This window comes from Colletotrichum tamarilloi, assembly GCF_030869305.1.
Source record: "Colletotrichum tamarilloi strain Tom-12 chromosome Unknown Scaffold_21.1, whole genome shotgun sequence".
NCBI classification, from domain to species: domain Eukaryota; kingdom Fungi; phylum Ascomycota; class Sordariomycetes; order Glomerellales; family Glomerellaceae; genus Colletotrichum; species Colletotrichum tamarilloi.
In genome coordinates this window covers 214,543-241,712 of record NW_026849404.1, presented here as the reverse complement: position 1 = coordinate 241,712, position 27,170 = coordinate 214,543, and the positions used below count along the sequence as shown (strand labels likewise).

At 54.3% G+C, this 27,170-nt stretch overlaps 9 protein-coding genes across 9 annotated transcripts; 5 read left to right on the top strand and 4 right to left on the bottom strand.

Annotated features, from left to right (window-relative positions):
- Positions 1–1,169: 1,169 nt before the first annotated feature.
- On the bottom strand, positions 1,170–2,089 carry CTAM01_07082 (cytochrome b5-like Heme/Steroid binding domain-containing protein; the record flags this gene model as incomplete). Its single annotated transcript, XM_060523107.1, has 2 exons — positions 1,170–1,676; positions 1,781–2,089. 2 exons carry the CDS (start codon positions 2,087–2,089, stop codon positions 1,170–1,172), a joined length of 816 nt encoding a protein of 271 aa, XP_060382238.1.
- Positions 2,090–3,833: 1,744 nt separating this feature from the next.
- On the top strand, positions 3,834–5,781 carry CTAM01_07081 (uncharacterized protein; the record flags this gene model as incomplete). Its single annotated transcript, XM_060523106.1, has 2 exons — positions 3,834–4,190; positions 4,252–5,781. The coding sequence occupies 2 exons, from the start codon at positions 3,834–3,836 to the stop codon at positions 5,779–5,781; spliced, it is 1,887 nt and encodes a 628-aa protein (XP_060382237.1).
- A 2,119-nt stretch (positions 5,782–7,900) lies between these two features.
- CTAM01_07080 (BTB/POZ domain-containing protein) lies at positions 7,901–9,718 on the bottom strand (the record flags this gene model as incomplete). Its single annotated transcript, XM_060523105.1, has 3 exons — positions 7,901–9,066; positions 9,123–9,332; positions 9,484–9,718. 3 exons carry the CDS (start codon positions 9,716–9,718, stop codon positions 7,901–7,903), a joined length of 1,611 nt encoding a protein of 536 aa, XP_060382236.1.
- A 1,805-nt stretch (positions 9,719–11,523) lies between these two features.
- Positions 11,524–11,880, top strand: CTAM01_07079 (uncharacterized protein; the record flags this gene model as incomplete). The annotated part of the gene is made up of 1 exon (XM_060523104.1): positions 11,524–11,880. One exon carries the CDS (start codon positions 11,524–11,526, stop codon positions 11,878–11,880), a length of 357 nt encoding a protein of 118 aa, XP_060382235.1.
- Positions 11,881–13,185: 1,305 nt separating this feature from the next.
- On the top strand, positions 13,186–13,945 carry CTAM01_07078 (uncharacterized protein; the record flags this gene model as incomplete). The annotated part of the gene is made up of 2 exons (XM_060523103.1): positions 13,186–13,287; positions 13,547–13,945. The coding sequence occupies 2 exons, from the start codon at positions 13,186–13,188 to the stop codon at positions 13,943–13,945; spliced, it is 501 nt and encodes a 166-aa protein (XP_060382234.1).
- A 492-nt stretch (positions 13,946–14,437) lies between these two features.
- On the bottom strand, positions 14,438–14,671 carry CTAM01_07077 (uncharacterized protein; the record flags this gene model as incomplete). The annotated part of the gene is made up of 1 exon (XM_060523102.1): positions 14,438–14,671. A coding segment is annotated over one exon (234 nt), but the record flags the coding sequence as incomplete, so codon positions are not given.
- Positions 14,672–19,198: 4,527 nt separating this feature from the next.
- On the top strand, positions 19,199–21,856 carry CTAM01_07076 (fungal specific transcription factor; the record flags this gene model as incomplete). Its single annotated transcript, XM_060523101.1, has 3 exons — positions 19,199–19,966; positions 20,026–21,726; positions 21,791–21,856. 3 exons carry the CDS (start codon positions 19,199–19,201, stop codon positions 21,854–21,856), a joined length of 2,535 nt encoding a protein of 844 aa, XP_060382232.1.
- A 654-nt stretch (positions 21,857–22,510) lies between these two features.
- CTAM01_07075 (uncharacterized protein) lies at positions 22,511–23,212 on the bottom strand (the record flags this gene model as incomplete). Its single annotated transcript, XM_060523100.1, has 1 exon — positions 22,511–23,212. The coding sequence occupies one exon, from the start codon at positions 23,210–23,212 to the stop codon at positions 22,511–22,513; it is 702 nt and encodes a 233-aa protein (XP_060382231.1).
- Positions 23,213–25,390: 2,178 nt separating this feature from the next.
- CTAM01_07074 (kynurenine 3-monooxygenase) lies at positions 25,391–26,686 on the top strand (the record flags this gene model as incomplete). Its single annotated transcript, XM_060523099.1, has 1 exon — positions 25,391–26,686. The coding sequence occupies one exon, from the start codon at positions 25,391–25,393 to the stop codon at positions 26,684–26,686; it is 1,296 nt and encodes a 431-aa protein (XP_060382230.1).
- Between the last annotated feature and the right edge of the window lie 484 nt (positions 26,687–27,170).

Here is a 27,170-nt window from a genome sequence, read left to right as displayed (position 1 = left end):
GAGGTTTAGTACCTTGTTTGTGTGCTTTTTCGGGATCGATTCAAGGGGAGAGGGGGTTATGGAGAGAGAGAGGGTACGGGCCAGGAGTTTGGTTTCTGGAACTACTACTACTGGGCTACTACTACGGGTGTAAACAAAGATTTTTTTGTGATGATGAACTTAATACCATTCACTTTTCCTTTTTTTTACTCAGGGGTGGCATACTTTTGTATGGAGAGACAAAAAAACGAAACGAGACTAGACGGGGCTCTTCATGTGTATATGAGGAATTCGTGTTGAAAAAACCGGCGTGATCTTATACTTTCTGCTATGGCATCTAAATCGAGTTCTCGTTGATTCCGGTACATGCACGTTTCGTCAAGCACTTGGAATGCTCAGACTTCTGTTTCTCTTTATACCAGTTCTCGGAAACGTGACACTATAACAACGGACACTTGGAATCAGCTTGGTGCTTGAGAATCAAATCAAGTTCCTCATTCTCTAACGTCGAGATGAGAGTTTGGCTTAGTATGTCCTAGGTACACACTCCGGGTGGTACAAGAGTCAAGTAAGCGGCTACCATCATCTTGACACGACATGTTCTCAAGGCAGTGAATAATCGTTGTCTCACCCCTTTTGTTTCTCAGCGACTTTGTGTGTCCTTCGGCATCTGCTATAGCCGAACTGCATGTGCATAATTCTGATCCTCAACATCCATATTCGCGTCTTTTGGTTTTTCTGCACCCGAGAAGACCCGAGTTGAGAACCTTCAAATCTCTACAAGTACCCCATTCCTTCGTACAACTAGCGCCCGGGACTGATCAAGAAAACATGGTGGCATTAGCTGATGCGCTTTTGTCTACTAGCAAAACATACCTCGAATCAGCAGCTATAAAAGTGCGAATTTCGAGCAAGGAGATTACTGACGAAACTACCAAGCAGATTCGAACTGTGTGTCTCCAGATCAGCTGCTTTGTCCAAGATCAATTCTTTACATACATGTCACACGCAACGTACAATGCAGAGCGAACAGCGAACATCGCGAAAGGCCCGCCGCTTCATGTTATACGAACTACAGCGTTTTTTCTTTCTTTCTCTCCCTCCCTAGTATACTACAGTGAATCATCTTTACAACACAAACACCAAATCCCGGTACGGACACCGCCGGTAGAACATCAGTCTCGGCGGCCTTAGTTCGTCTCCTGTCCAGGGACAACCCTCTTCACCCGGCCCTTCTGCGCCTGCTCACAAAGCGGCCGCCTCTTCTCCTTCTCCAACCACCCTTCCTCCCTCTTGACCTTGCCCACCTCGCCATACTTGTCGCTCTTGCTGAAGAAATCAACCCAGTGCTTCAGCGCATCGTGCACTTTTTGCTGCGCGGCCGCGCGCTCTTCCGCCTGGAGGGCCTGCATGTCGGCGTACGACCAGTGGCGGTCGATTTCGGGGTCATCCAAGGGTAAGAACATGTCTTCGACGCCGCGCATGTCGGGGGTGCGGTCCTCGACGAAGCAGCCCGTGACGAAGCCGCGGGAGGCGTCGCGGCCGGCGAAGACGTTGTAGGAGCCGCCGGGGCCGTAGATGCGCGGGTTGGCGGAGACGTCAAAGATTGTGTGGTTGATGGCGAGGTAGATTGGCTTTGTCGGGTCGGAGCCGTCGTATTGGAGGAGTTCTTCGGGGGTTAGGTAGAGGGGGCCGTTCTGTTTGTGAAGTGGTATGGTTAGCTTTCGTTCGATTCGGTTGACTCCTCTGGAATTGGGGGAATATGGGAGGGGGAGAGGGAACGGTTTGTTTGGTCACGCACCCATTTGGCCTTCCAGTAGTCGGGCCTCATGTACCAGGGCTTATTCTTCTGGCCCCAGAAGAAGCTCTCGCCGCCGCTCTGGAGATAGCTCAGGGCGCACGAGGCGAGGAAGAAGAAGCTGAGGAGGCGGAGGATGTCGAGGTAGGGGCTGTACTCGTCCGTGTACACAGACTCTTTCTTGGACTTTTTGCTCTTCTTCTTCTTGTCTGCTGTGGTGACAGGCGGTGCGTCCGAGTCGATGGCGTTGCCGTCCGAGTCGACTTCCTCGACGCGCTTGCGTTGCCGCACGTTTGCTGCGTCGTCGGCCATTGTGTGTATGTGCCTGTTGGTGTGTCTGTGGAGAGGTGAGGAGAGGTGAAGTGAGGTGTGTAGCTGGCAGGATAGCTCGAGGTAAGGTTGCCAGTTCGGAAAGTCTCACTGCCGGGGAAGCTACTTTAAGTGATCGACGTCGTTGTACTACTTTGAGAAGCTACACGTAGCGGTGCAAATGTCACGTTGTCTATGTAGCCAGACAGAATCCAAGGGACACGATTCTAGATATAAAAAGATGGAAATGTACGGAGTATGTATCCGTACGCGGACAGATTTATTCCACACCCCGCCGGAACCTGGCAATGGAATGGGCTAATACGTTACGGCGCGAACGGGACGGCGATGAGGTGGAGGCCGAGAGCGAGCAAGACACAAAAAGGTGACTTTTAGACGGCCTGTGATAGGTTGCTGCGGATCCAAGCAATCCGATGGGAGTCCCCCTTTTCTGGGTCTCTTTTCTTTGACAAGTTGGGGACCCTTGGGTCTGATTTAGAGAAGCATTGGAAGACACTTTGCCGCTTTTTGGAGACTCTGGCAAGACTGGCAAGAATGCAGGAGGGTTCCCTGGAGACGCAGCAGTTACACATAAAGTGGCAGCCGGTGGCAGCTCTCCAAGGTAGGTTAGAGCCTTAGAGCTGCTTACGGAAGCATTTGAGGTTACGAAGTACGTACCTCAGGGAAAGGTCAATTAATGGGAAAGAGCAAAGCCTCAAGCTGTGTTCATGCGTGGCTGCTTACCTCATAGATGAGGTTTAGTACATTATTGGAAGGCACAGATACAGAGTACCTTACGGATACGGGTAGAGCTTCCAGAAGCTGTGACCCTGGTCAGAACGATCAAAAGGCAAGGCAGTGGTACGGATAGTGGGCATCCACTTGTGCGACACAATGCAGGTTGGGGAATCTTCAGATGCAACAAGCAGAAACCCTCCATCTCTGGACCGGGAGCTTAACCCATACATTACTCCATGCATAGTGTACCGTAGTATTCCGTGCAAGTGTTTGAGCTAGAAGGATTCAGGGAGAGGATGAGGGAAGAAAGCCATTTAATCCATTGCCATCCCTTCTTTCCCTCCTCCTGCACCTTCCCAAAGGTACCTACCTACCTTTACCATAGCTTGGGTATCTTCATGCACATATCCCCTAAGTTGTTTAATATCAACCCAAGAACCCTTCCATAAATACAAAGATCGTTATACCGAGTGACTTACCGCATTGAGCAGCTGCCCGACGTCGAAATAATTCTTTAGGCCAAACGTCTTTTTTTTTTTTCTTTCGGTTCTTCGCCCAAAAGTGGAGCTGATTACACATGTCACTCGACCCTCAGCCAATCCCATGGCCAAATGAGCCATCTCGCTAGACCAATCCGCCGCGTCACCCAGACAACCCACCTGCAGCAACTCCAGCGCCCGCACTGTAAACAGCCGCCCACCTGTTCTTGCTGCCCCAACCCACACCTCAATTCAACCTGGACTGGGAATCAGCTACATACACCTTTACTTTTGGCTTCTATTGCTGTCTACCTACCTTACCCTACATGATCCATACCACCTCCCTTAAGGGTTTCTTCTCAACTCCAAACGCCATCATCGTCATCCTCGCACGCCGCGACACATGCAAGACGTTTTCGAGCACCACCCCCTCGAAGTAGACAAACCCTCAACGCACAACTTCTCCATCAATCACGCAACCTGCATGACAGATACCTCGCCGCGATAATCACAGAAACGCCATCACCACCATGGCCGACAGCGCCGAACCACCGTCCTCGCCGGGCGGCCCATTGAGCCCAATGACCCCAGACCGGGCCAACAAAACCCAACAAGCTCGTAACCTATTTACCTCACCTCGCAGTAGTCCTGGAGGTCGAGATAGCTCCGTCCACGAGAAGATCTCCCAGTTCAACAATCTCGCCATGCAGTCGAAGACTCTCGAGCGCAAGACCGCTGATGCCGCCCTCAAGCGCGCCATGCTGGGTCGCGAGGAGGCCGAGACCGAGCTGCGCAGGTACAAGGACGAGTCCAAGGTCTTGCGCGTGCAGCTGGAAAAGGGCAAAGAGCGAGAGCAGCGCGTGAGCGAGCGTCTCGAAACCGTCATGGTACGCTCATCTGCTACATTTCCGGGGTGATGCAACTCATTCATACTAATGTCTCCTCCAGGAACAATACGGTCGCGCAAAGGAAACCTACGCACACACGAAAGCAGCATGGGAGAAGGAAATCAAGCTCGCACGCAAAAAGACATTCAAGAACGAGTCCCAAATCATCAAGCTCCAAGAAGAACTAAAGGCTTCTCGCGAAGGCTGGCGCCTCGCCTCCGACAACCTCGACGCCGAGAAGTTGCGCAACAAGGCCCGCGAGGAAGAAGCTTTCCAAGCTCGCTACCAGATGGTAGGCATGGAGCAGGAACTCGGCGAGGCTCTCGAGCGCATCAAGATGCTCGAACAGGAACGCGACGTCTACAAGACCCTCGCCAAGGAGGAAGAGGTCGCCCGTATCGCCGCCGAAGGCCGTATCCCCCTGCCCAAGACGGCCAACGCCGCGCCCGACGACGAGTTTGCCTCGCCAAAGAAGAAGGGACCGCGCTTCTCTCTCTCCACAGTCGACATCATCTCATCCGCCGCCAGCGAAGGGGAGATCGAGGAGCTGTCACTCCAGGTGTCGTGGGAGCGTCAACGTGCGGATCGTGCTCAGGAGCTCGTCGATTTCCTTCAGGCAGAGTGCGAATTGCGTTGCTGCCCATGCGCCAAGTCTCACAGGAGAAGAAGCCTCGTCTCTCCGAGGCAAAGCCTGGCTTCAAACAGAGCGAGCATCTTGTCACCCAAGCGCAGACTGATGCCGCCAGCTGAGATTGCCGATGCCAGCGATCTGGTTCTTCTCCGTGGAGGTAGGGAATCGTCTCCATCATTGAGGGCATCATTGAGCCCGCCAGTCGAAGACGCTCCCTTCAAGAAGCCAGCTGCGCACAGGAGATCCAAGGAAGAGAGGAGAAGCACCATCTTCTGTGCCCGTGAGGGTATTTTCCGAACTGTTTCACAGCAAGAAGCCGACGAGATCGAGGCACAGGAAGAACGAGGAAGACGAGTGAACGAGTCAAGTGAGGAGTCCCCCAACGAACCTCCTACACCACACGATGCTCCAGAGAGATACTCGCGGACGCCCTCCCTCGAACCCCCAGACTTTGCTGTTCTTGCGCAAGAACGTATGTCTCTGGCATCACTTCTCAATGCACCCCACGGTGGTGCCCACGGTGAAGTCCACACCGCACCTCTCCCTTCCATCCCCACCATGCCCGACACTGAGGAACGCCCGGCATCCCGCTCCTCAAGGGGCCCCTCGCCATCGCTCGATGATACACTTCGACCCCACACCTCCGCAGCTTTCTACACCAAGACCACGACGACAACCGTCCCCGTCCGCGACGATAAGCCTCGACCACAGCCTCGGTTCGAGCGTGCGCGTACACCTTCTGGCGGTGACTGCCAAATGTCCTTTGATATCAATAACCCCGCCATGACCCCGACCATGACCCGCGAGGAGGCCCTGGCTCGTATCCGCGAACGTCGCGGACGCGCCAAGTCCATCGCCCAAGGCACTGCGACACCCCGCAAGAAGATGATTGAGGGCGCCGGCGAGCGGCGAGATGTTAGCGCCCCCGCCGGTCAGACGGTTCCCAAGGCCAAGGCATAGAATCCCTCTCGGTTCGAGGCGGCCTCGTCCACCATTGACCGCAGAGTGAAGCTGAACATGCCCCTCGAGGACATTGAATCACCACCGGCAGATTCTGACAGCCCGGTCAATCCACAGACAGTTCAGTGGCATAACGAGGGCATGCGACATCGCCTATGGAAGCTCACCCGGGACTCTCTCTCACGTGGCTCGTTTGGATGGTTGACAGATGTATGAAAAATCAGACTTGTGCACAAAAAGCAGGGCGTTTACGGTGGTCCATTGGGAAAGCGCGGGAGCTTCCAGGAGTTCTATTTTGGAGAGGAGTTTTTGTTCATTCATCCGGCCTGTTATTCATCTCATCCTTTCCTCTCTGACCGGTACATGTCGTCTGCAGCATGGTCGCGGCGTTCTTGGACAAAACGGGGAGGGTAAACGGAGAAACGGCCTCCTTGTGTTTTTTCCTGTTGACCCCCTCTTTATGACGAGGAGTTTGGATTCCCCAACCTTGACGACACAGTACATACCACCGGGGGCGGGTTAGCATTCTTGTCTTTTTTCTGGTTTCTTGTATGACGATGACAATGAGGAGGGGGGTTGGCTGGATTGATGATAGGTATTGCTTATTGTTGTTTTTTGTTGCTGCCTTGCCTTATTTCGATACTTAATTGAGGCCCTTGACCTTGTTCTACTCCATTCTCTTCTTCAAGTCTCGCACCATCATGTCATCGCCGAGATCTGGCACCCCAACTTCAGCCAGTCAAACTATTGTGTCTTTTTCTCTCTACCTCACCCGTCAGACCTGGCCAACGCCTCGCCTTTGACCCATCTGTCTTGACATACTTGACAATGTTGCTGGTCCCCAGTCCGGGTCGCCATGAAAATGGCCCACTGCCATACACTTTTCCTCGTAACCCTGATGGAACAGAGGCGTTTCTCGTTCAAGCAAGGTTAAGTTATATAGCCCACCCAGGCCCAACACTCTCCCGTAATCCGGTTCCGTGACCTGTCAGCCGTGAAAGCCGTTATGGTCGAACGGTATGATTCCGAACTGTGAGGGCTATACCGGCTATATATGGTGATGAAACACATATAGGTCGGCTCAGCCTTTTGTTTTTTTTGCTTCGTTTCCTACGGCTGGTTTATAATCAAGTACCTCTTGATTGCGAGTATGGGATTATGTAGACGTGGAGGTTTAGGTGGAAGGTGATTCAGTTTTTGAGACTATGTTTTTTGCGGGTAGTTTGGGTGAACAAGTGGTGAGATGTGAGGATGCTCAGAGTAGAGATTTTTGCGGGTTCGAATTGGGATCATCACAAGGTTTTTTGCTTTGTTTATATTTGAAGAGGCTCTGCTTGGAATGATATTTGATAGTTCGCAATAACTCAGCGTGGAGTTTGGATGAACGGTGACGAGACAAAAATGCATCCCCGAGAGCAAGGGTATTGGCGCGTTCGAAGCCCGGTATCGTAGAGAATTTTGTTTTGTCGGAAATTTGAAGAGCTCTATTTTGAAAATGGTGTTTTGATGTCTTCACGACTTTGCAGTAGGTGCTGTTGGTTCATTGTTCGATTACTTTTCTTCTTTTGCGCGGGGATATAAGGCAAGAGGTCTAATGAGGCTTCGAAAAACCATGTCACGGAGCAGAGATCCTTTCCTACATACCGATGGAGCAGGTGTTTGAACCAAGACGATATTCAAAATTTCTCTCTAGCTAGACTTTTGCAGCAAGTACGGGAGTGATGCAGTCTTTGAAACCCCCCCCCCCCCCCTTCTAACCCCCTTTCTCTCTTGAAATGTCTCTCGCCTCGAAAATACTCCCCCTACTTTTTTCGACGTTGCTGATAGTTGGTGATGGTATAGGTAGCATAAAGTATAGCAAAGAGATATCAAAAAAAAAGTCGTAACGTCATGCAAGAAGGTAGTATAGTATATCCACTTCCCATCGCTTTTCCGCCCGCCCCCCTGGGAACACAAAAAAAAACAAGGATCCCAAACAACTCCTCAAACATCATTGGATATCCCAACTTTGCGACCTATATCGAACGATTGTGAAAAGATTCAACACCGGAAGGCGGGGGAGAAAAGCGGTTCGAACCCATATTGGTGGTGTCCGTCTAAAGCAGGCAGCCCCCCCCTATCATCCGTTCAGGAACCCCCTGGTTGCATCCCTTGCATTCTCCGAGCTATATGCGTCGAGCTTGACGGCGACGAGCACGCACTCGACGGAGCTCTTTCCGCCGCGCGAACCCTGGATCTTGAGCCTCCATTGGCCCGTCCGAACTACCCACTCCTCGGCCGCGAGCGCCGCTTGACCCTGGCCTGCGGCCGTCGCGAAGCCGTGGGAGTCGACCCGTCTCCTCTTGCGCGAGTTGGGCTGGAACGCTGTCGTTGCTGTGGGTGATTCGGCTGTGCTCGAGGCCGCAGACATGGGGTTGTTGTTGTTGGCGGTGGTGGGCTGTAGGTCTTCAAAGTCTAGGGTGTGTGGTCTGCCGTCGAGGGTGATGGAGGTGTCGCTGTCGATGGACACGCGCACGAGGTCCTCGCTGAGCGGGGTGTGTCCCGGTGTCGGGGGCTGGCTGCCGGCGCCGCCCGAGGCCATGAGGAGGCCTAGGGGTTGCGTCGTCGGCGGGAGGTTGAGCTTGGTGGCCACGACTTCGAAGAGGCGCGCCACGCGGGCGCGGGTGTCTTTGAAGAACTCGGCGCGGACGGAGCCGGAGCTGTGGTGGAAGTGGAGGCGGGTGCTCTCGCCGCCGATTTCGAGGACCAGCTCCGCCGCGCGGTCGTCGACGTAGGGGCGGGCGTAGTTTACCCAGCCGGAGAGGTGGTCGGCGGGGGAAGCCGAGACGTCTGCGGCGACGCTGATGCCGCTTTTTAGTATGTCTTCGAGGCGTAGGAGGATTTCCTCGCGCCGGCGGCTCTGGTTATGGCTGATGTGGTGGGGGATGAGTTTTTGCTCCAGGCCTTTGAAATTGAAGTAGCGGCAGTCTCGTAGTAGCTCGGCGCGGTGCGACTCGTTACGGATCGTTACGGGGTATCCACGTAGCAGGTGTAGGATCTCGGCAAAGGTATCGGCAGAGCGGTTCGGGACGGACGGCGGTAGGATGGAGGGCGGGCGGAGGAGGCCTTCGCGGTCAAGGCCGGGGAACAGGTCTTCGGGGTTCGAGAAGAAGACTGCGAAGCCGAGGGAGAAGAAGTTTGGCGAATTGCCTGGGTCGGTGAAGATATCGCGGGGGATCTGAAACTCGCGGTGGCCGATGGAGATGAATATTGACTCCTCATAGAGCTGTGATATCAACTTGGGCACTGCCAGAGCTGTGTTAGTCGTAAACGCCGAGGACTTGAATCAAGCAAGCACGCACAGCTATAGAATTGGGCGTCGGCAAAAAGTCGCACAAAGTGCGTGCCGTCTCGGGGTTTAACATGATAGCCTTGGAGGTGGAGGGAGATGTCGGCAAAGGTCTGGGGATCGCGGTCGATGTACAAGGTGCGGATGGCATTGGAGAGATCCTCGCCGGTTTCTTGTGCCTTTTTGACCTGGCAGTAAAAGTACTGAGAGAAGTACGACGGCGCTGAAGACAGAGACGGAGGATCAGCATGGTGTTTTGTCTTGGGCGCCTGGCGCGGATCGCGGTGGATCGCGGCGCAACGCCGGACGGCGAGTTCGCATTACACAAAGACGGGACTGAGAGAAGTGGGCATGGCAGGGATTCAGGAACGTACCATCGGATGAAATGGATGCGCCGGATAGCTTAAACAGCTCATTGCCTATCTGTATGGGAAAGACGCGCTCGTGAGGGAGGAAGTGAGGAATCTTGGCGACCTGAGCCTCATCGTGAGGTGGCGCTGGGCTCTTTGATGGGTGTTGGGATCTCGCGCTGGTGTTGTTGGCAATGGACATGTCGGCGGCAGCTGATCGACGCTGAGGTTGAGAATCGGATTGCGCTTGTTGAACCATGGCGCCGCCGTGTTGTCTGATCGTATCCAAGATTCGCGACTCGGACGGCAACTCGGCTCGATGTGCCGAGATGGAGAGGTTGTGTGAATGCAGGTGGCGTGACTGGCAGAGTTGAAATTGGTTTACTTAGAAGCAAAGCTTGCGAAGAGCCTTGTCTCCTTGCGCCGCGGTGTCAAAGCACGAACCATGGGCATTGACATCAGATGGCAACGACAACGACGATGAAGATGATGATGACGACGACAGCGGCGACGACGACGACAACATGACCCAAAGTACGTTTGACTAGAGCACTTGATGATTGCGCGCGAATGAGCGAGCAAACGAGGGGCTGGGAGCTTGAAGACGAGGGGCCTTGGATTGGTGGTGAGGTGGTTGAGGTTGTTCCGCGAAACGGAAATCTACGCGAAAGTAACCCTCCCCTAGAAGGAGAAAAGTAAGGTATGGATACAGCTCTACGATTTGTCCATTACCGCTCGAGAGACCGGGGGGAGGCCTGTAGATTGTAGTTCAAACGGCGCGAGGCCGGGGTTCGAGCAGACGACGAGCTTAAGGTCTTGAGATAAGGTAACGTCGGAAGGGACGGAGACTGGAAGAGATAGTGTGTATTGTCTTTCCAAGGTAAGGTAAGGTAGGGATGAGTCTAATCTTGTTGTGTATGCGAGCGGCACAGTAAGCGCAGAACTGCTAAAGGTGTTGGATCCGTACGGCTACCTTACTACCCCGTTATGGAGGATGAATTGACGCGGAACGGTCAGGTTCCATCTGGGAGGGGGCTGGAAGCCTGGAACTTGGAGGTGCAGGCAGAAACTTGGGGGGTAGAATGGAAGGGACCGGGAATGTCAAAATGCCCTGGTACCAACTGGCCAAAATTCGTCGGCGGGAATACTTTCCCATCATGTCGTTCGTTGCCTGGAATTAACCGACGGAGGTTGGGTGTCTGATCTGTGTGGAAGCTTACCTTATTCCCGGCGCTTGTCCAATCAGACTGTAGGTCGTACCACTAAGACACTTGAGTGCGGTGGCTTCGAGTGCGCTAAAACCGGCTCGATGCTCTGTCAGCGCCAGACGTTCGGGGCTCCCGTGGCGCTAACCTCACTGTAGACACCTCAAAGTGCTAAGCGAGAACGCCAGTCTCACTTGGGATCTAGGCGAGCTGCTCCTTGCTTTCCCGGTGGAAGGTGCTTGTTTTCTTTCTTTCCCATCTCAGTTCTGTGCCTCTGCAGCAAGTGCGCACTGCGGCTTGCAACTGCCTGCCTTGTGCGACGGAATTGTCTCCGGCCGGCCCCTGCCCGAGGTGAATGAGGTGGACCACTTTCCAAATGGAAGGTCCAAGTCGTTCTGTACCTTCCCACAGCATCGGCAGAGAGGCTCCCCGAATTCCAATGGCTTCCCTCAATTTCCTCCATGTTCGTACTATTCGTACGAATAATTACTCCGCAAGGAACCTTACCTTAGTTACGGAGACAACACTTTGCCCACTCGGAAATGACACTGAATCCCCTTCATCGAGATCCACACGTCATTGCCATCGTTCCACTCTCTTGCGGCTTTCTATGTCAAACGTACTGGACCTAGCATCACCAAAAGCAATTATACAAGACACTCGCCTCGACTCGACCTACTCCGTACCACTACAATTGCGGCTTGCCTGTCTCGACTGGCGACCTCGCCAAGATGCCCTCCGCTGCAAGGGACCCCTTCAAGTTCCAGAACAATTCTCCAGATTACCCTGCCAATCAGCTCAATGAGCACTCGAGCTCCTGCAGACTGTCAATTACTTCCCTAGTTTGTCAACCTGATACATGCAGCCTCAACGGGCGTCGGTAGCAAGCACCCAGCACGCTGCCCACCAGCCTGCTTTGCTGCCCTTCATTGTGTCCAGCCCACAGAGTACAGATACGCATACGCATACACAGTACTCGGAATTCGAGCCTCGAGACTCGAGAGACGTCGTCAGCTGCAAGCCCAAGCATGCTGGTCCGAGTATCAGCTTCGCGGCTTCGCCGTTGCTTCTTACAATGCTACCGTCACTTCTGCCTCCGAATCCTCGTCCGATGTCTTCGAGATCCCGCTCCCACCAACCACATCGCATCTGCTCTTACTTCAGACATGACCTACAGACATCCAAGCCAGGTCTTCCTCGATTTCGGCAAGCCTGAGCCGAGGCTGACAACCTCGCCACATCGTGAAGCTTTGCGTCAAAAAGGCCAGCACCGCGGGAACCAAACCTTCTGTCACCAAACTCGACTGATGATCTGCTGTCCCGTCCGGGGGTCTGTTGGTCGATCGTCATTCGGCGAGCTCTAACTCACCTTACCTCACCACAGTATGGAGTACCTACATCGTAGTTCTCGGTCTTCCAATCCCGAACTCTTCTCTTCCGTTGTGTCTGTTGTTGCGCCGCAACACGCAATGCCTTCCTCTCGCCCGCTCAAACCGTTCGCTCGTCCCTTCGCACAGTTTGACATGGGGAACTGACTGAAAGGTACGTACCACATTTGTTGCACCGACACGAAGCTGTTCGCGGCAATTGTCGTATGAGGGATGCTTTATTCCGTTCTTTGACGTTGACGGAACCTACTGCACGCCCATCCATGATCTCAGATGCTCTATTCCGGCTTTCACTTCGCCTCGTTCCGCTGCCAACACATACATACGGAGTACGACCTGCATAATAGCTGCAGCAGCTCCAATAAAGCCTGTTCGGCCGAGTTGCGGGTCGAATCCTCTGCTCACTCACACTGGCAGTCTGGCACTGCTTAGACGCCCGCAAAGTCAGGGCCGCGCTGCGATCGTTCCAAAGCTTGCCCATTGGCCCAGAGCCGGATCCTGGAATTACATCCCCTCCCCAACGCGTTTCGAACTAGCACTGCACAAATACAATATACGAACCCGATGCCGGAACCGAACTTGCGGCACACCCAAGGTTCGAGATTTGACGGTCCATTCGTCGACTTGCAACACCGTTTGTTGGATTCGTCGGCTGTCTCGGTGCGCGCCAGTGCACCACGCCCTCCCGAGTCCCTCCTAGGACCCTAGGAGAGTTGCTCGGAGCCGACTTGCGAGCTTCCCACCACAACGGACCGCATCTGGACCCCACCAACACTGAATCTGAGGGGGCTTTCGTGGGGACTTACTTTATTACGACCCGATATGTCGTGCTGGCCAGTTTCAAGGCCTTGCTGTTTTCGAGGTATTACCTCGTGCAGCACAAGGATGCCCCTTCGTCAACGGCACGCGTCCCTTGAAGCCGGCTGGCCTAACTGGTGGTGCTGGAGAGATAACACCGAACGAGGTCTGGCCAAGATCTTGGAAGCCGTGTTCCTTGTCCCGCTTTGCAGGAAAAAGCAGCTCTGGCCGATCCGGCAGCGACAAAATTGTCTCAGGCTCTCAGCAGCGCGGTCGAGACTCCTATTTCCTACTCATCACTAACCCGTAACTTTGGCATCCATTGGTGGCCATTGATGCCACCGAAATCAGACGCGCTTTGGAAGGCTCGGGGAAATATCGATTGCCAGAGACCAGATGGGGCCCTTCACACAATCCCACGATCTGTCTTAACAAAGGTCAGCTAATGTACGGAGCCGACCTACCTTATTTTTCCTCGGGAACAGCCAGACGGTCATGGAACCCCGTCCGTCCACAGAATCAACCAAATAGGTACCCATCCCACCGGCGGACAATAGCCGCTGAAACGAAATGAATCGTCTTGGTGCTCTAGGCGGTGCCGGATAGTCGGACTAGATGCTCGCAGTGGCCAGCGCTCTCTAGAGACAGAAACAGTTGAGGCCGAAATTAGCATACTGACTTTGCCTGCATGCACAGCCTTTATCGCGGGGCAAATCTGGAGCCCGAAGAAGCGCGAGAATTCGTCGCAAAAGCTCTCGGCGGATAAAAGGGAAGAATGGATGTGGACCTTGGATTGATCGTCGCAGAGTATGGGACGAGAGATGGAACATGCCGTCCAAACCGTATTATAGTCTCTTGCAACCATACGCTCCCTGGAACCTGCGATGGGCACCCTGCGACCTACCTCTCTCAGAGGCTCAGGGGCTTGTCACGCGTGGGATGTGGCTATTGTTCTTCCCGTCTTTACCAAGTATCAATCAACCAACAAGACCGGCTTTTCATATGGTACACGCTCACGCTCCGGTGAGTTATGTCGAAAGTGAAGGGAAGGGATCGATCAAACTTTCCCATCCACCCCACCTGGGCAGCAACTGAATCCGAACGATGAATCTGTCTGGAACAAGGACGTCTCTCTACGGGCACGCCCTAGGGGTGAGACAGCCTGCCGAAGAAGATGATTGGGGGCCAGGGCAAGATTAGAGATCGACGAATGAAGCAAAGGAATATGGATGAAGGGAGGCTTGGCTTGGCTGGTTGTTGGAAGGGCAGAAAGCCAGAAAGCCATGAAGCCCAGCGCTAGGCGAGAGCAAGAAGTACGTAGGACGACCCGGCACAAGGCCTGAGCCTGAGGCGCTCGCAAGATATCCAGGGAAGGGTTTAGTGACTGAACGTGCGATGCAGCAAGGCGACAACTAGCTCGCCCGTTGCTCACATTGAGTTGCTTAGGTGAGGATCATGTCACAGTCCGAGATGCGTTGGCACCAAGGTTGGACCTGTCAATGGTCTGTGAGAGAGACTTTGCCTACTCTCAGACGGGGTGGGAAAGTGGACGTATCCGTACTTTATTTCCTCTCAGGCCCGGCGCCGTCACACGTAACGGGAATGCGGTGGGCGAGGAGGAGACTTCGGACCACACTCCGCGCCCAAAGTGATCAGCGCGACCACCACCACCACGAGACGTATGACGCTTATGACATCTAATCGTCCGGAATCACAAGACATGCCTGAAGGATCCGGACAGACTAGGCAGGCTCCGAGATTTGGACAGGCACTGGCAACGATCGGATAACAGATGCCGCGAAGCGCATGCTGTATGAGTACAGATTGCCGTATCGCGCATTTCGCGGCGCGCGCGCACGCGGTAGGCGCGGATTCTTACTTTACCACAACGACACCAAAACCAAAAACACCATTCGCCTCAACCGCCACCGCGGCGCCCCAAACACAATCGCGCAAGCGGTACGGATAGTTCCCGGCCGGACGGTTCAGCCGAGGAATTGTTGGTTTTCAGCCGGACGTCGTTGTGCTGAGCATCACTCCTCGAGTCTAGGAGGTAGTTGAAGCTCGAAGGCTGAAGCTCCTCTCAGGGGTTACCGATCATCAGTGACGGCTTCTCGCTGCTTATTCGTGTACATACTCTTACTCCGTACGGACACACCAGGACGGCAATCATTTCTTATTAACGGACGTCAACGATTTATGTCGCATGCCCCTCGGCCCCATTATGCTCCTGCAATAGATCAAGGTGGTCAACACGAAGTTTTTCCAGGCCCGGGAAATGAAGATACTCTAGGCGTGGCTTTCACTGGCTGCGCATCTCCCGACCTTGACAGGCTCCTGCTCAGTTACCTCGAATCGGCTTCCACAACTGGCCTTACAGATGGGGTACCTTACCACCTTACCTCATGTTTGTTGGGGAAATCTTTGACAGGCACTATGCAACTGGCCCACCGCAAGCCATGCCATATCCACTCCTTCCACTTCATCTTGGCCTTCCATCCTCCAACCCTGGAAGACGATTTGCAGTCTTGCGATGGCTCGGCCGGCTTTCTGCACAATCACATTCGGACGGCGGGGACAGCTCGTGCTAGAGGAAGCTTGAGTGGATCAAACGGGCCAGGGGAATTCCAGGCTTAGGTCCAGTCGAGGCCGCTTAGTGACACCCGCTGAGCCCCAGAAACTGTGGGTTGTCTCTGAGTTTCTGGAGACAAGTCCGCTATAGACATGCCGTGTATTTTTGGAAGTGTCTCTGGCCGGGAACGCTTGAAGCCGTTCGTTCCTCCAAGCCAAGCAATGAAGGTAGGGCAGGGTCAGCTACCTGGCCCTCACGTCTCCTTTACACTTCACGTTGGGGATTTGGGGTGCCTCGAGTTTGGACTATTGCCTTTGGATGCCTATCCGCCACAAGATAATAACGTGTATCTGTGCGTGACTAGCTTGCTTGGTGCTTCATCATGACCGGCCAGCCTGGCCGCGGGTGGTGGTGTGCTGCTGACGGATCTATGTAGGTACTAGGTATTCGCACAGCTAGCTGCCCAAGCAAGCTACCGACGGCACTTACTATGTATTGTCGTCCATCTTATTCGGTTGTTGACTACTTGTGGGATGTATTCGGGATCTTGGACAAGGTTCACGTAGCTCCGTCACTGGTTCCCTCATCGCACATTAACTCTACAAGCCCAACAGCACGACATACACACATGCCTAGACACATAGACTAGACACACAACACACACACACACACACACACACACACACACATACGTTATCCAGGGCACGGAGACTGTTAGACAGTTGGGCTCTTCCGCCTGCCCGCCAGCCCTTCCTTGCGCTCACGCACGCACTCACTAGAATTAACGCCCGAAGGCAGCAACGTCAAGACATCAAGATTCCCGACGCAAAAGCAATGAACAAATTTTCCGGACTCCACCTCAGCGCTAATTCGTAAGCGAGGACGGTCGAAGTCCCGTTCGGCTCAGGCTTCGAAGGAAACGGACAAGAAACAGAGCCTTTCTCCATTATCCATGCCGATCAGGGCACAGGCGATGGCAACCTTGCAGGTCGTTGCATGTCTGCATTGCACGCTAGAACCAGAGACACCCGCTTACGCCAGGGTTGCTAAGAAGCGTATCCTCAACAACGTACCGTGCCCGTTGACCCGTTCGTTCCCTGTTCAGAGCAGCCAACTCTGTCTCTCGACTCGACCAAGAAGAACAAGAGGCGACGGGATCTTATGGAGCTGCCCGTCTACCGCCCATTTTTACTGTATGACTATGCAGCAACAATTTCCAGGCTTCCTCATGCCCAGCTACAGATTTTCAGCAATGTGGCAAGGGGTCCCCGGTACGCCGATCCATCGTCCAGCTTCGTTCTAGGCCCAGCGATGCCCCTCAGCCCGGCGACATGTCTCTAGCGGCCTGGCGCATGGCCGGGGTTTTTGACCAGTGGCAGTCTGCTGCTAGTGCTCCGTCTCAGCTGCCGTTTTTCTGCTCTCGAATGTCTTTTTTTCTGCCCAGAGTCTCGATGACCGCTGCATCGGCGTCCCACTTACTGGGGAGTCGGGACGGTGGTACCTTTCCGTGCCTCTCTCAAAGACTCGATCCTCCATCTATCCGTAGGCAATTACACTACCTACCGGTATGTCTGATCCTGAGCTTCAGGCTGCTCGTCCATGTCTGTCTGTGCCTTGACTCTTGAGGCAGGGGCTCGGGACGCCTGCTTTACACTGCTTGGCGACCAGACTGCGGCCAACACACTCCGTCCATAGTCTCTAAAGGCGCTTGCGATTGGAGAGACAGACCGGCGGCTCTTGGGTGTATCTCTCGGCTATCGAACGCCCTCTGTTCATCGGCATCCCACCGCGGTTTCTCTTTGTTAATTTCGCCTTGTTTGGGCCGTTTATCGGACAGCATCTCAGCTACGGATACGCCTACGAGGCGGCGAAGAGGTACCTACTTACAGTAAAGACGACGACTTGGAGGTTGGAGAGACTTTGAAGTCTCGACTAGAAGAAAGGGCTTAGGGCCTAGAGCATGGCTGTGTCTCTCTCTCTGTCTCCCAGTCTACCCCACCACAGCTGCAGCAACAGCAGCAGCCAGCTACTCCATCCGTCACGGAACGGATACAAGCAAGTCTTCTTCACCTTAGCCCACCCCCCCCCCCCCTTTCTTCGATACCAGCACCCTACACGAATACCGGGTTACCTGCGTTCGCCGTACTTCTATGCCTCTCAACCTGAGGAGAATCGCATGCCGGCGTATCCTCACCCTACCCTACCTGGACCCGACCTCCCACCTCCAATCTCTCCAATTGAATGGCCTGGAACGACGGCCGTGGAAGGGGGTTGGATCACCAAATCATCACTAAACACACCACCACGACCGTCTTTCGACTGGCCTAGGTACCTTACTCAACCTTCCAAACTTCCCGTCCCGTCCACCACGAACCAGCCCAGACCAGGCCAGGCCTGACAAGGGCACTGTGTCCCTGCACGTTCGACACCTTTTTCTCTCTTTGGGGATCCTGTACATCTCACACCTCGACCTTGACCTCGATTTTGACACGCTCAACTCACCTCAACCCCCCGGCATCTGTCCTCGACTGCGCTTCTCTTTGAGGAGAACGAGAAGCGGCAGCAGCCGCAGTAAGAGAACCAACATATCGTTGCTCCCAGGTACTCATCCTCTGGGAGGGGCAGGCAAAGTAAATCGTCAACAACCAGCCCCGTCTCGAGCTTCTCCCGGGATTCGACGGTCAGGAACGACAGAGCAGGTTCTTCAGACTTGAGAGACAGAGAGGGCCACGGCGCCAGTCTCACGGTTCACCTCCAAGGTTGCCGGGCTAGAAGAAGATACCTTGCCAAAGCAAGCAAACCCTTCCTCACCTTATTACCTTCTCCGTGCCGTCTTCACTCTCCGTCCCTACATTACTCTATACCTTGCCTTGCCTTGCCTTACCTTGCCTCGGACGAGGCACTGGACCATACGGCACCCGTACCGCTCTGCACCACACACCCCCAACGCCCCGGGGAAGCTTGGATCATTCATTCATTGCAACTACCAAATTTGGTCTCTTTTTTCCCAATCCCATCTAACCCCCTTCTCCTCTCTTTCCCTTCCATTCTCATTCACGAACTCCCATCTTCTTCTTCTTCTTCTTGGAGCTTCATCTTCTTCCATTGGCGACGGATCCAGGGCCGCTTCTTGAGTAACATCGGCTACGACCTGCCCGGCAGACGGCTACCCCATCTTTGTTGGACACGGCAGAGCAAACAGCTGTTACTGCCCACGCTGCTACTCAGACCAGATCTCTATCTCCAACAACAAGATCGACGTTGCTGCAGCTTCTGCCTCTACTCCCGTCGCTCGTTTTCGCTTTGCGCCTACGCCGCACCCCCCCTCCGACCATCACCCTCACCCGCATTCACAGCATGTATGGCCGGCGAATGACTCGACACCAGTCAGATTCAAGATCCAGCGTCGCGAACCAGAACAGAGGCATCACTAGCCGTGCCTGGGAACGTGAATGAGAACAACGTTGATCAGCGCATTGATCTACAGATACAGCTGTATTTGTTGTTCTTCCCACTACCAGAAATCGCCCGCTACGTGGGCGCGTCAAAGTCTGCACGCAGCGAAAGACACCCTCGAGCTTCGGACCACGAGGCCAGGCACTGCCGTTATTGTTGCTGCCGCCGCTTAGCTGTGGTGTGCCGCCAAGTGTGCTTGCCTGTGCTACGTTGTGCTGTGTTTCCTCGCTTCGTTACTCACCGTCTCTCCCGCTCCCGCTGGTAATTGTTGTCGGTGCCGAACGGGGGGGTTTCTAGAAATTTTGCATCTTACGGCACAAATGGCCGCCGCAACCACCTCTGCCCCGGAAATGGGCATAGTCACAACAACACTGCATCCCAACACGAACCTTGCTGCTGTTGCTCCCATGGGCTCGATACCTAACAACGCCCCAACTCCCTACGAAACATCACCAACTCTACCATCTCCCCATACTCTCTCTACCGGCGCGCCGGGACCCACGCCTGCACCTACGGGAACCCCTGTACCACCACCTGCTGCCGGCGGAGCATCAACATCGGCGGCGGCGGCAGCAGCGGCGGCGGCGGCGGCATCGGCATCACGCAGTGTCAAGAGGCCGCGGCCCGTCAAGTCGTGCACCGAATGTCGCAAGCGCAAGTTGAGATGTGACCGCAACTTGCCATGCTCGCAATGCCAGAAGTCACATCGCAACTGCAAGTATGCCGCCGAACACGACTCGTCAATGCTCTCAGATGGCTCGGACGCCGAGATGGGCGAGGTGCAGCGTCCACCAAAACGGAACTGCCTGCCCACAACCGCGACATCAGGTCCACAGACGGCTGAGTCGTCTTTTGTGCCCTTGCGCAACGGGGAATCAACTGGTCACACTGCTCTGGAGGAACTCACTTCACGATTGGACCGCTTGGAGAAACAATTCATGATTAGGAGCCCTGCAGGCACGGAATTCAGCGGAACTGGTCAGCGTTTGCCGCTATCGCCGGAAACAATTCGTGGGCTGACGGTGAAGAGAGGCGCCCTACGGACTCGATTTTTTGGCCAGAACAGTGTGCGCGTTTTGTTGAACTTGGTAACTGTTCCTGAACCCCTTTCACTCCGAGACTCTTACCCCTAACCCTACTCTTCCAGTTTGACGAGGCCAAAGACTTCATGGCAAACCAGTCCAAGATTGAGGGTATCCGGGAGACCATGTACGGTCTGCAGATACTACACAAGAGGATCCAAGAGGAGTACCGAAAGTCATTGTCCCCGATATCCGTCTTTGCCGATTCGGTTATTCCAGTCCAGAAGCGCATGCAGGATATTCTTCCCAAGAAATCGATATGTGACAGGCTACTGGCTTCTTACATCGACACGTCCGAGACTATTTACCGAATGATTCATGTTCCGACTTTCAAAGAACAACACGAGTTGTTCTGGGAAGGGAAACTACAGGGAGACACATTTCTTCCTCAGCTTCTGACTGTGCTGTCTATTGGCTCGAGATTCGAGACCAAGTCAAAGGGACTCGGTCATGAGCGCGTGGAGGGAGTCCATATCCCCACAGCGTGCGCACTGGTCAGGTCCTGGCTCGATGGTTTGAAGGGCAAACAGCTGGTTGATTTGACAACGTTGCAGACCGAGATTCTCCTCGTCCACGCTCAGAGGATGACCACGCCGAGGCCACAGGATTCGTGGGCGCAATTAGGTTATATCGTACGCATGGCCATGACTATGGGCATGCACCGAGACCCATCGGAATTCGAACCTCGGGTGCCGGTGTTCTTTGGTGAGCTACGGCGGAGGCTGTGGTTCACAATACTGGACATGGATCTGCACCTCTCGCTGGCATGTAACCTGTCCTGCCTCGTGCGCGATGGAGACTTCACCTGCCGACCTCCCCGAAACCTTGACGATAGCGATTTGTTCTTCGACATGAAGGAGCTCCCGCCGAGCAAGCCCATTGACCAACTTACCGACAACCAGATGCAAGTATACGCTGCTATGACGTTGGGAGCTCGGATGCAGGTTGCGCACCTCATCAACCGCGTGGATTCGATCCGAGACTACAGCGAGATTATCGAAGTTGGGACGAAGCTCGACCGGTTCTTGGAGGATATCAACTACCTGTTCCCGCGCCAAGGTATACTAAACGAAGTCGAAAAGAGCAAGCAGTGGAGGTCGAGGGTCATCCTCGACATGCACGTTCGACGGCCTCTGCTGGCTCTGTACCGCCCATTCGCGCTCGGTTTGCCGGATGCTCCATCCCAAATATCGAGGGCTTATTTGCGGTCTTCAATGGTTATTATGCGATACCTCGACGAACTCGACCCGCTCCTCAGTCATTTCCAGGATGTCAGCGACATGTATCACATGGTACTGAAGAAGGACATTTTGCAGGCAGCCTTTAGCGTGTGCTTCTATATCAAGGCAGCGACCGAATCCCACATCAACGGGAATACATTTGGAATAGCATCTACCGTGGCCATGTCCCCGGATCCGATGGATGATGGGGTCACCTTCAGCACCGAAACATTTGCGCTCTGGTCACCATCTCGCTTGATCAAGACGGTCGAGAAGACGCTCAACCTACTTGTTCGCAATGTTGGTGGCAACGACGTCAAGGATATTGTCGCGCTCGCCGTAGTTCTGGCCTCGGTGCAGTCCACGAACCAAGAGCAGAAGCTGCAAGACATTCGACGCAGCCTTCAAGGCGTGCTCGACGCCTGTCAGACGGCTACGAATACTAGCCCCGAGAAGATGTCCTTGCCCAACCCGGCCGACCCGATGGATCCCTACATGCAGACGAGGCCTCCGTTCATGTTTCATGCAAATGCGTCGGCGGCTGCGGTAAGTGACTACGGCGGCTGGGTGCTGTGGGACGGATGGGACTGGGCTGATGCGTGGTCGGCAGACTCCGGATGATTACGCGGACTGGGACTTGGACTACTGGAACCCGATGATACCAGGCCCCTCCTAACATATTCTGATGCGGGGTTGAGGATAGGGATAGGATGTGATCGAGGGAGACCGGAACACCCCAAAATTCGCCCATGCCACGAACACCTTGTGGCTTGGAGTTGTTTTGCTGGGATTCTGCGTTGACAAATACACGACAAATACCGCGGCAGCGGTACGAAACTCCCCCTTTGCGGGGACATCATGGCGATCCAAGAGGACCCGTCGACCCTTGTCCTTGCTAGACATGTACGACCAATCACATGTCAACCGACGACAACAACAAGAACAACTGGACTGCCGGCGAGGATGAGCAGGTCATAATTCAGCAGTTTTTACTCACTTGCAGCACTTCTCTGAGTAAGAAAGGGATGCGACGCTAGACGATGATTATGCAGACATTCTAGCAGGGGAACCAAAGAGATGCGAAAAAGCCCACTGGGCAAGGGAGAGCACACGAGGAGAAACTCTGTAAATACATTACACCAAAGATACCAATAAGCAGCGGAGGAAAAACCCAAAAAGAAGGGCATAGTTGGCATTGCACAGCATGCTTATTACTACTACTACTACTACTACTCCGTACTACTTCAAGTATCAAGGAGCCTTCCCTTGTCTGACATGAACTCTAAATCCACCCGATGGCTTCTATCGCTCATATTGACTCAACTTGATCTTAGTTTGTGATTACAGGAGCACTGCGATTCCAATCATCCTTTTCGCCCGCGTCCACCATGAACCCGGCCACGCTCCGTCTTGTGATCTTGGGCATCCAGCACACCCCGCTACCCTCGTCATCGTACACCTTGACGGGAAGGCTCTCGCCCTCGGTCAGCATGGGCGGTCTGACCAAGACCCAATCCACGTCTTTGGCCGCCGCGTCGTCGTTGCCCCTGAACAGCGCGTCCACGGCGTTGTGGTCGTCGAGGGTGTGCTTCATGTTGGTGTGGTTAAACAGGGCGCGGAGCGGGAAGATGAGGCTCTTGGAGCTCGCGCCGGCGCCTTGCATGCTGTTCATGACGAGTTTGGGGTTGCGAGGCAGGTTCAGGGTCTTGATGGCTTGTAGGGTGTTGGAGACGGAGTCGTGGAGGAGGGCGGGGGGCGTGTTTGGGTCGAGGGCTGAGAAGGGGGAGTCTGTTAGGCGGCGGGGGTTGAGGGTGATAATTATTGCGTCTGGTGGTGTTGGCGTTTGCATTGCGGGTAGGAGGTCTTGGAGGGAGAGAGGGGAGCCTTTTGCGAGGGTGAGGTTTTTGTGAGAGGGGAGGGAGGTTGTGGTGGGATCGCGGACGAGGGCTGTGATTGTGTGGTTTCGGGAGAGGGCTTCGGATAGGACGAGGGTGCCGTTGCGGCCTGTTGCGCCGATGAGGAGGATGTGCATTTTTGGAGAGTGGTGAAGAGCGGTTCGGGTCTTGGTTGGTTTGATTCGGTTGTGGTATTGTAAGTTATGAGGTAGACTGGAGTAGCTTTGAAGCTTAAGAGATGTGATGATGGTGATGGTGATATTGATTATGATGATTGTGGTGGTGATGAGCTAGACACATCTTCATCGCGACTTGCACTTGTGCTTTATATATTTCTCTAGACACTACATTCGTTACTAGTCACTGGCTGTCTGCTATTGAGACCAGACATCATTGGGAATCACCCTTCTCATCCCGGCCGAGATTGACTGCTTCATTGAGGGCTAGAAAGGCTTCTTTCTCAGTGGTGTTATTCTCCGTAAGATCTATCGGCCGAGAAGGATTCAAGCCCGAAAGGAATGGGCAGGCTTTGCGCCAGCCACATTCGGCGCAGTGAGATTGATTGCGTGTCTGCCGACCAAACATGCTCAGAATAATCCACGGAGCCGAAAGTAGTGAGGCGGTTCAAAGTAGTTGTAAGAGCAACTCGGCCGGGTGTTTGGTCGTCGCATTGGTCTCTGGACCGAGAGAACCACGACGGACGGAGGAAATTGGGGCCCGACGCTAAGGTGGTGCTTATGCTTACCTTGCCGTACGCAGCGCATGGTCACTCTAGATTTATGGGAGACGGATTGTGTTGATTGGCCTTTTCGCATTCACCTCGCTATTGTTGACGCTCGGGATTTAGAGGTGGTAATATGCCCTCGAGATCATTTTGAATATGGAAGGCTGGATTTTCTTTGCGGTCCTTGGTTTTGATGATTTACAAACACGGCCTCCCATCCCCCCCACCCACCCCCTCATACGCCAAAGCCATCATGGTCCTTGAAGCCTAAGTCATTTACCTAATTGTTTGAGAGTAGGATATCACAGAATATCGGGTTTGGCGCCCGTAAATTTGCGGATCTTCTCCCGGATGTTTAGATGTTTTAACGCCTATGGGATGCAGATGCGATAGGAGCTTGGCAAGCACCTTTCTTTTTCGGTGAGCTGTGCTGTGTATGAGGTACAGTGTAAGAGACGGTCGGACGTGGGATGCCAAATCGGGGCCACTCGGCCGAGTTGGGGACGTGTGGGATGAGGGGATCTGAGTTCTAGGTTTTTCCCTTTGCAAGGAGCGTTTGGTTGACGGGTTATGACGAGAGAAGGCCAGAGGAAAGTATGTTTTAGGTGGTGATGCTTGGACGGTGTGAAAGGAGAAGAAAGAATATGAGACGGTTTGTCCACAGTGTTTGGTGTATGGACGAGTACATGCTTACCCTCAGGGAAGGTTTTCTCGGCGAAGCCGAGAGCTTCGAAGGGGAGATGGAACGATTCAGAGTTTCCCCCCGTGCCCCCCTTTTGGATTGCTGTGTGCGTGTGTGTGTGAAGTTAGGGGAGCTCGGGGTTCACGTTGACGCCTTTTCTCCGGTTGGGGGTGGTCTGGAGGGAGGGATTCGGGAGTATGAATCTTGTTTCCCGTGGGTGTGTGTGTATACAACTTTACGGGATAGGATGATTCAGGGCAGGCAAGTCGATCCTATTTCTTTCGGTGTAGTTACATAGCGAGAATAGTGCTTACTCGGGGGTGGGGTGGACATGAGTAGGTCGATAATCCCCTCTCTCTGACAAACCGAAGCTTTGTGTGATTAGTGATTTTGGGGCCGCAGGGTGAACGGTGAGATGGAGGGAGAGCAGCGATTCGGCGGCTCGGGTTTGGTGACGGACGCGGAGAAGGAGGGGCCCGGAGCACGGAGGACGCTTTACCGAATTGGGCAGTTCGTATGTGACTCGGCCGAGTGGCGGGTCCGGTCACACGGAGGAGGGGGCGCGGCCGTGTAGCTTTCTTGGTGAAATGGCGAGATTGGTTCATGGAAGCGGGCGCACTTGGAGGACGATGATGTGTTCTTTTAGCTTACCAAGTATGGGAGGGATTAATCTAATGGACTTTTGGGCAGTTAGGCAGGTCGGGATGTGAAGCTGGATGGGTATAAAGGTTCATGGAGTCTCCCCGATGTTGCGTCGAGGATATCAAGGCAGGCAAACACCAAGCAATTCTCACCATTGTCGCTGTTCAGATTAGCCCATAGCACACAGCCTATAGTCTACTGGTCACACATCTCACTCTATCTTGTCACACGCATTTACCCTTACCCTCACTCAGAGCATCACTCACAATGCCCACCACAACAACCCCACCCCACGACGATATCGACGACGTCGCCATCATCGGCGGCGGCATCGCAGGCATGGCCCTCGCCCTCGCCCTCAACGCGCACGCCATCCCCGCCACAATCTACGAGTCCCGCGACGCGGTGCCGCTGCCCCACCACGCCGGCGGCGGCATGATGCTCTGCCCCAACGCCCTGCGCATCCTCGAGTCCCTGGGCGTCTACGAGCCGCTCCTGGAGAAGGCGTACAGCTTTGACTACGTCTACTACAAGGACCGCGACGAGGTCACCGTCGACCGGTACCCGCTCGGCGGTCAGGCCGAGTTCGGGTACGATGCCGTGCGGATCTTTCGGCAGGAGTTGATTGAGATTCTTGCGGGGGCGTGTCGTGCGCGCGGGGTGGAGGTGCGGTATGGAAAGAGGTTTGTGAAAATTGTCGGTGAGGATGATCAAGGCGTGGGGTTTGAGTTTGCGGACGGGGAGAGAAGGAGGGCCGGGTTACTTGTCGGCGCGGACGGGATCCACTCGCGGGTGCGGAGCAGTTATGTCGCACCGGAGGCCAAGCCCGGGTTTGTGGGGCTCGCGGCGCTGACCTACGCCGTGCCGACGGCGCAGCTGCGGGTTCCGGAAGACAAGGACTACAAGTTCCCCGTCAGCGTGGCGAGCGGCAATGGGGTGTTTGTGCTGGCGCCACAGGGGCGGGACGGCGGGGAGATGCTGGCGGGGACGCAGGTGCCGTTTGACGCGGAGAAGGCGAGTCTGCCGCGGGAGGCGCTGATGGCGGATAAGGATGCGCTCAAGGCGAGACTGAGATTGAATGAGGAGGCGTGGCCGGGCTTGGTGCGGTCTGCGCTCGAGGGGATCCGGGACGAGACGATGAATGTGTGGCCGTTTTTCATGTTGCCTGCGCTGGAGAGGTGGGCCTCGCAGGGTGGTGCGGGGCGGGTTTTGGTGTTGGGGGATGCGGCGCATGCGATTCCGCCGACGACGGGGCAGGGGGCTTCGATGGCGTTGGAGGATGCTGCTTCGCTTGCGCTGGTGGTGAAGAGGGTGAGGGAGAGTTCGGGGAAGATTGGGTGGGAGGAGGGTGTTGGGTTCTGGCAGGGGATTCGGAGGGAGAGGTTGGGGAGGTTGGTTGGGTTGACCAAGATGTTGAATAATAAGAGGCTTCCGAGCGATGAGATGGCCAAGTTGCCGCGGGAGGAGGTTTGGTATGAGGAGGGCCAAGGGCAGATGAAGTGGTTGTATGTGCCTGAGATTGAGAAGCAGGTTGAGGAGTGGGTGAAGGGCAAGCTGCAATGAATTGTAGGCTTTGAGTTATGAGTTGTGTGGTATCTTGGAAAAAAACAAATAGACTGTTAAAGTACAAGTCAACTCGGAGTTGATAATGTTTGATTCTCTTTGAACAGTACTGACCCTGGGATTTGCAAGGCTACCTATGCTCATTCAAAAGTCGTATTATGTAATTTGTTCCAGCATTTTGACAGACAGCCTACGGTAGTTGCTCAAGCTCATGAGACCTGTCTCTTCACAAGTTCACGAGGTATCAGAAGCGAAATCAGACAGTCTGAATCACCTATTCGAGTCAGCATTTCGTTACATTCCTTGCTAATTAGTCCCCCAAACGACAGTGAACCACCACGGTAGTCCGACGACAAGGTTACCAAAAAGGGCTACAGCACTAAACCTGGCAAAGAGGGACCAGATTTTACCTCGGCAAGCAACATGATTGGCCATCATCTTTGGGGAAACAGCTGCAAGGTCTGAAGCTCAAAAATGCTCGACC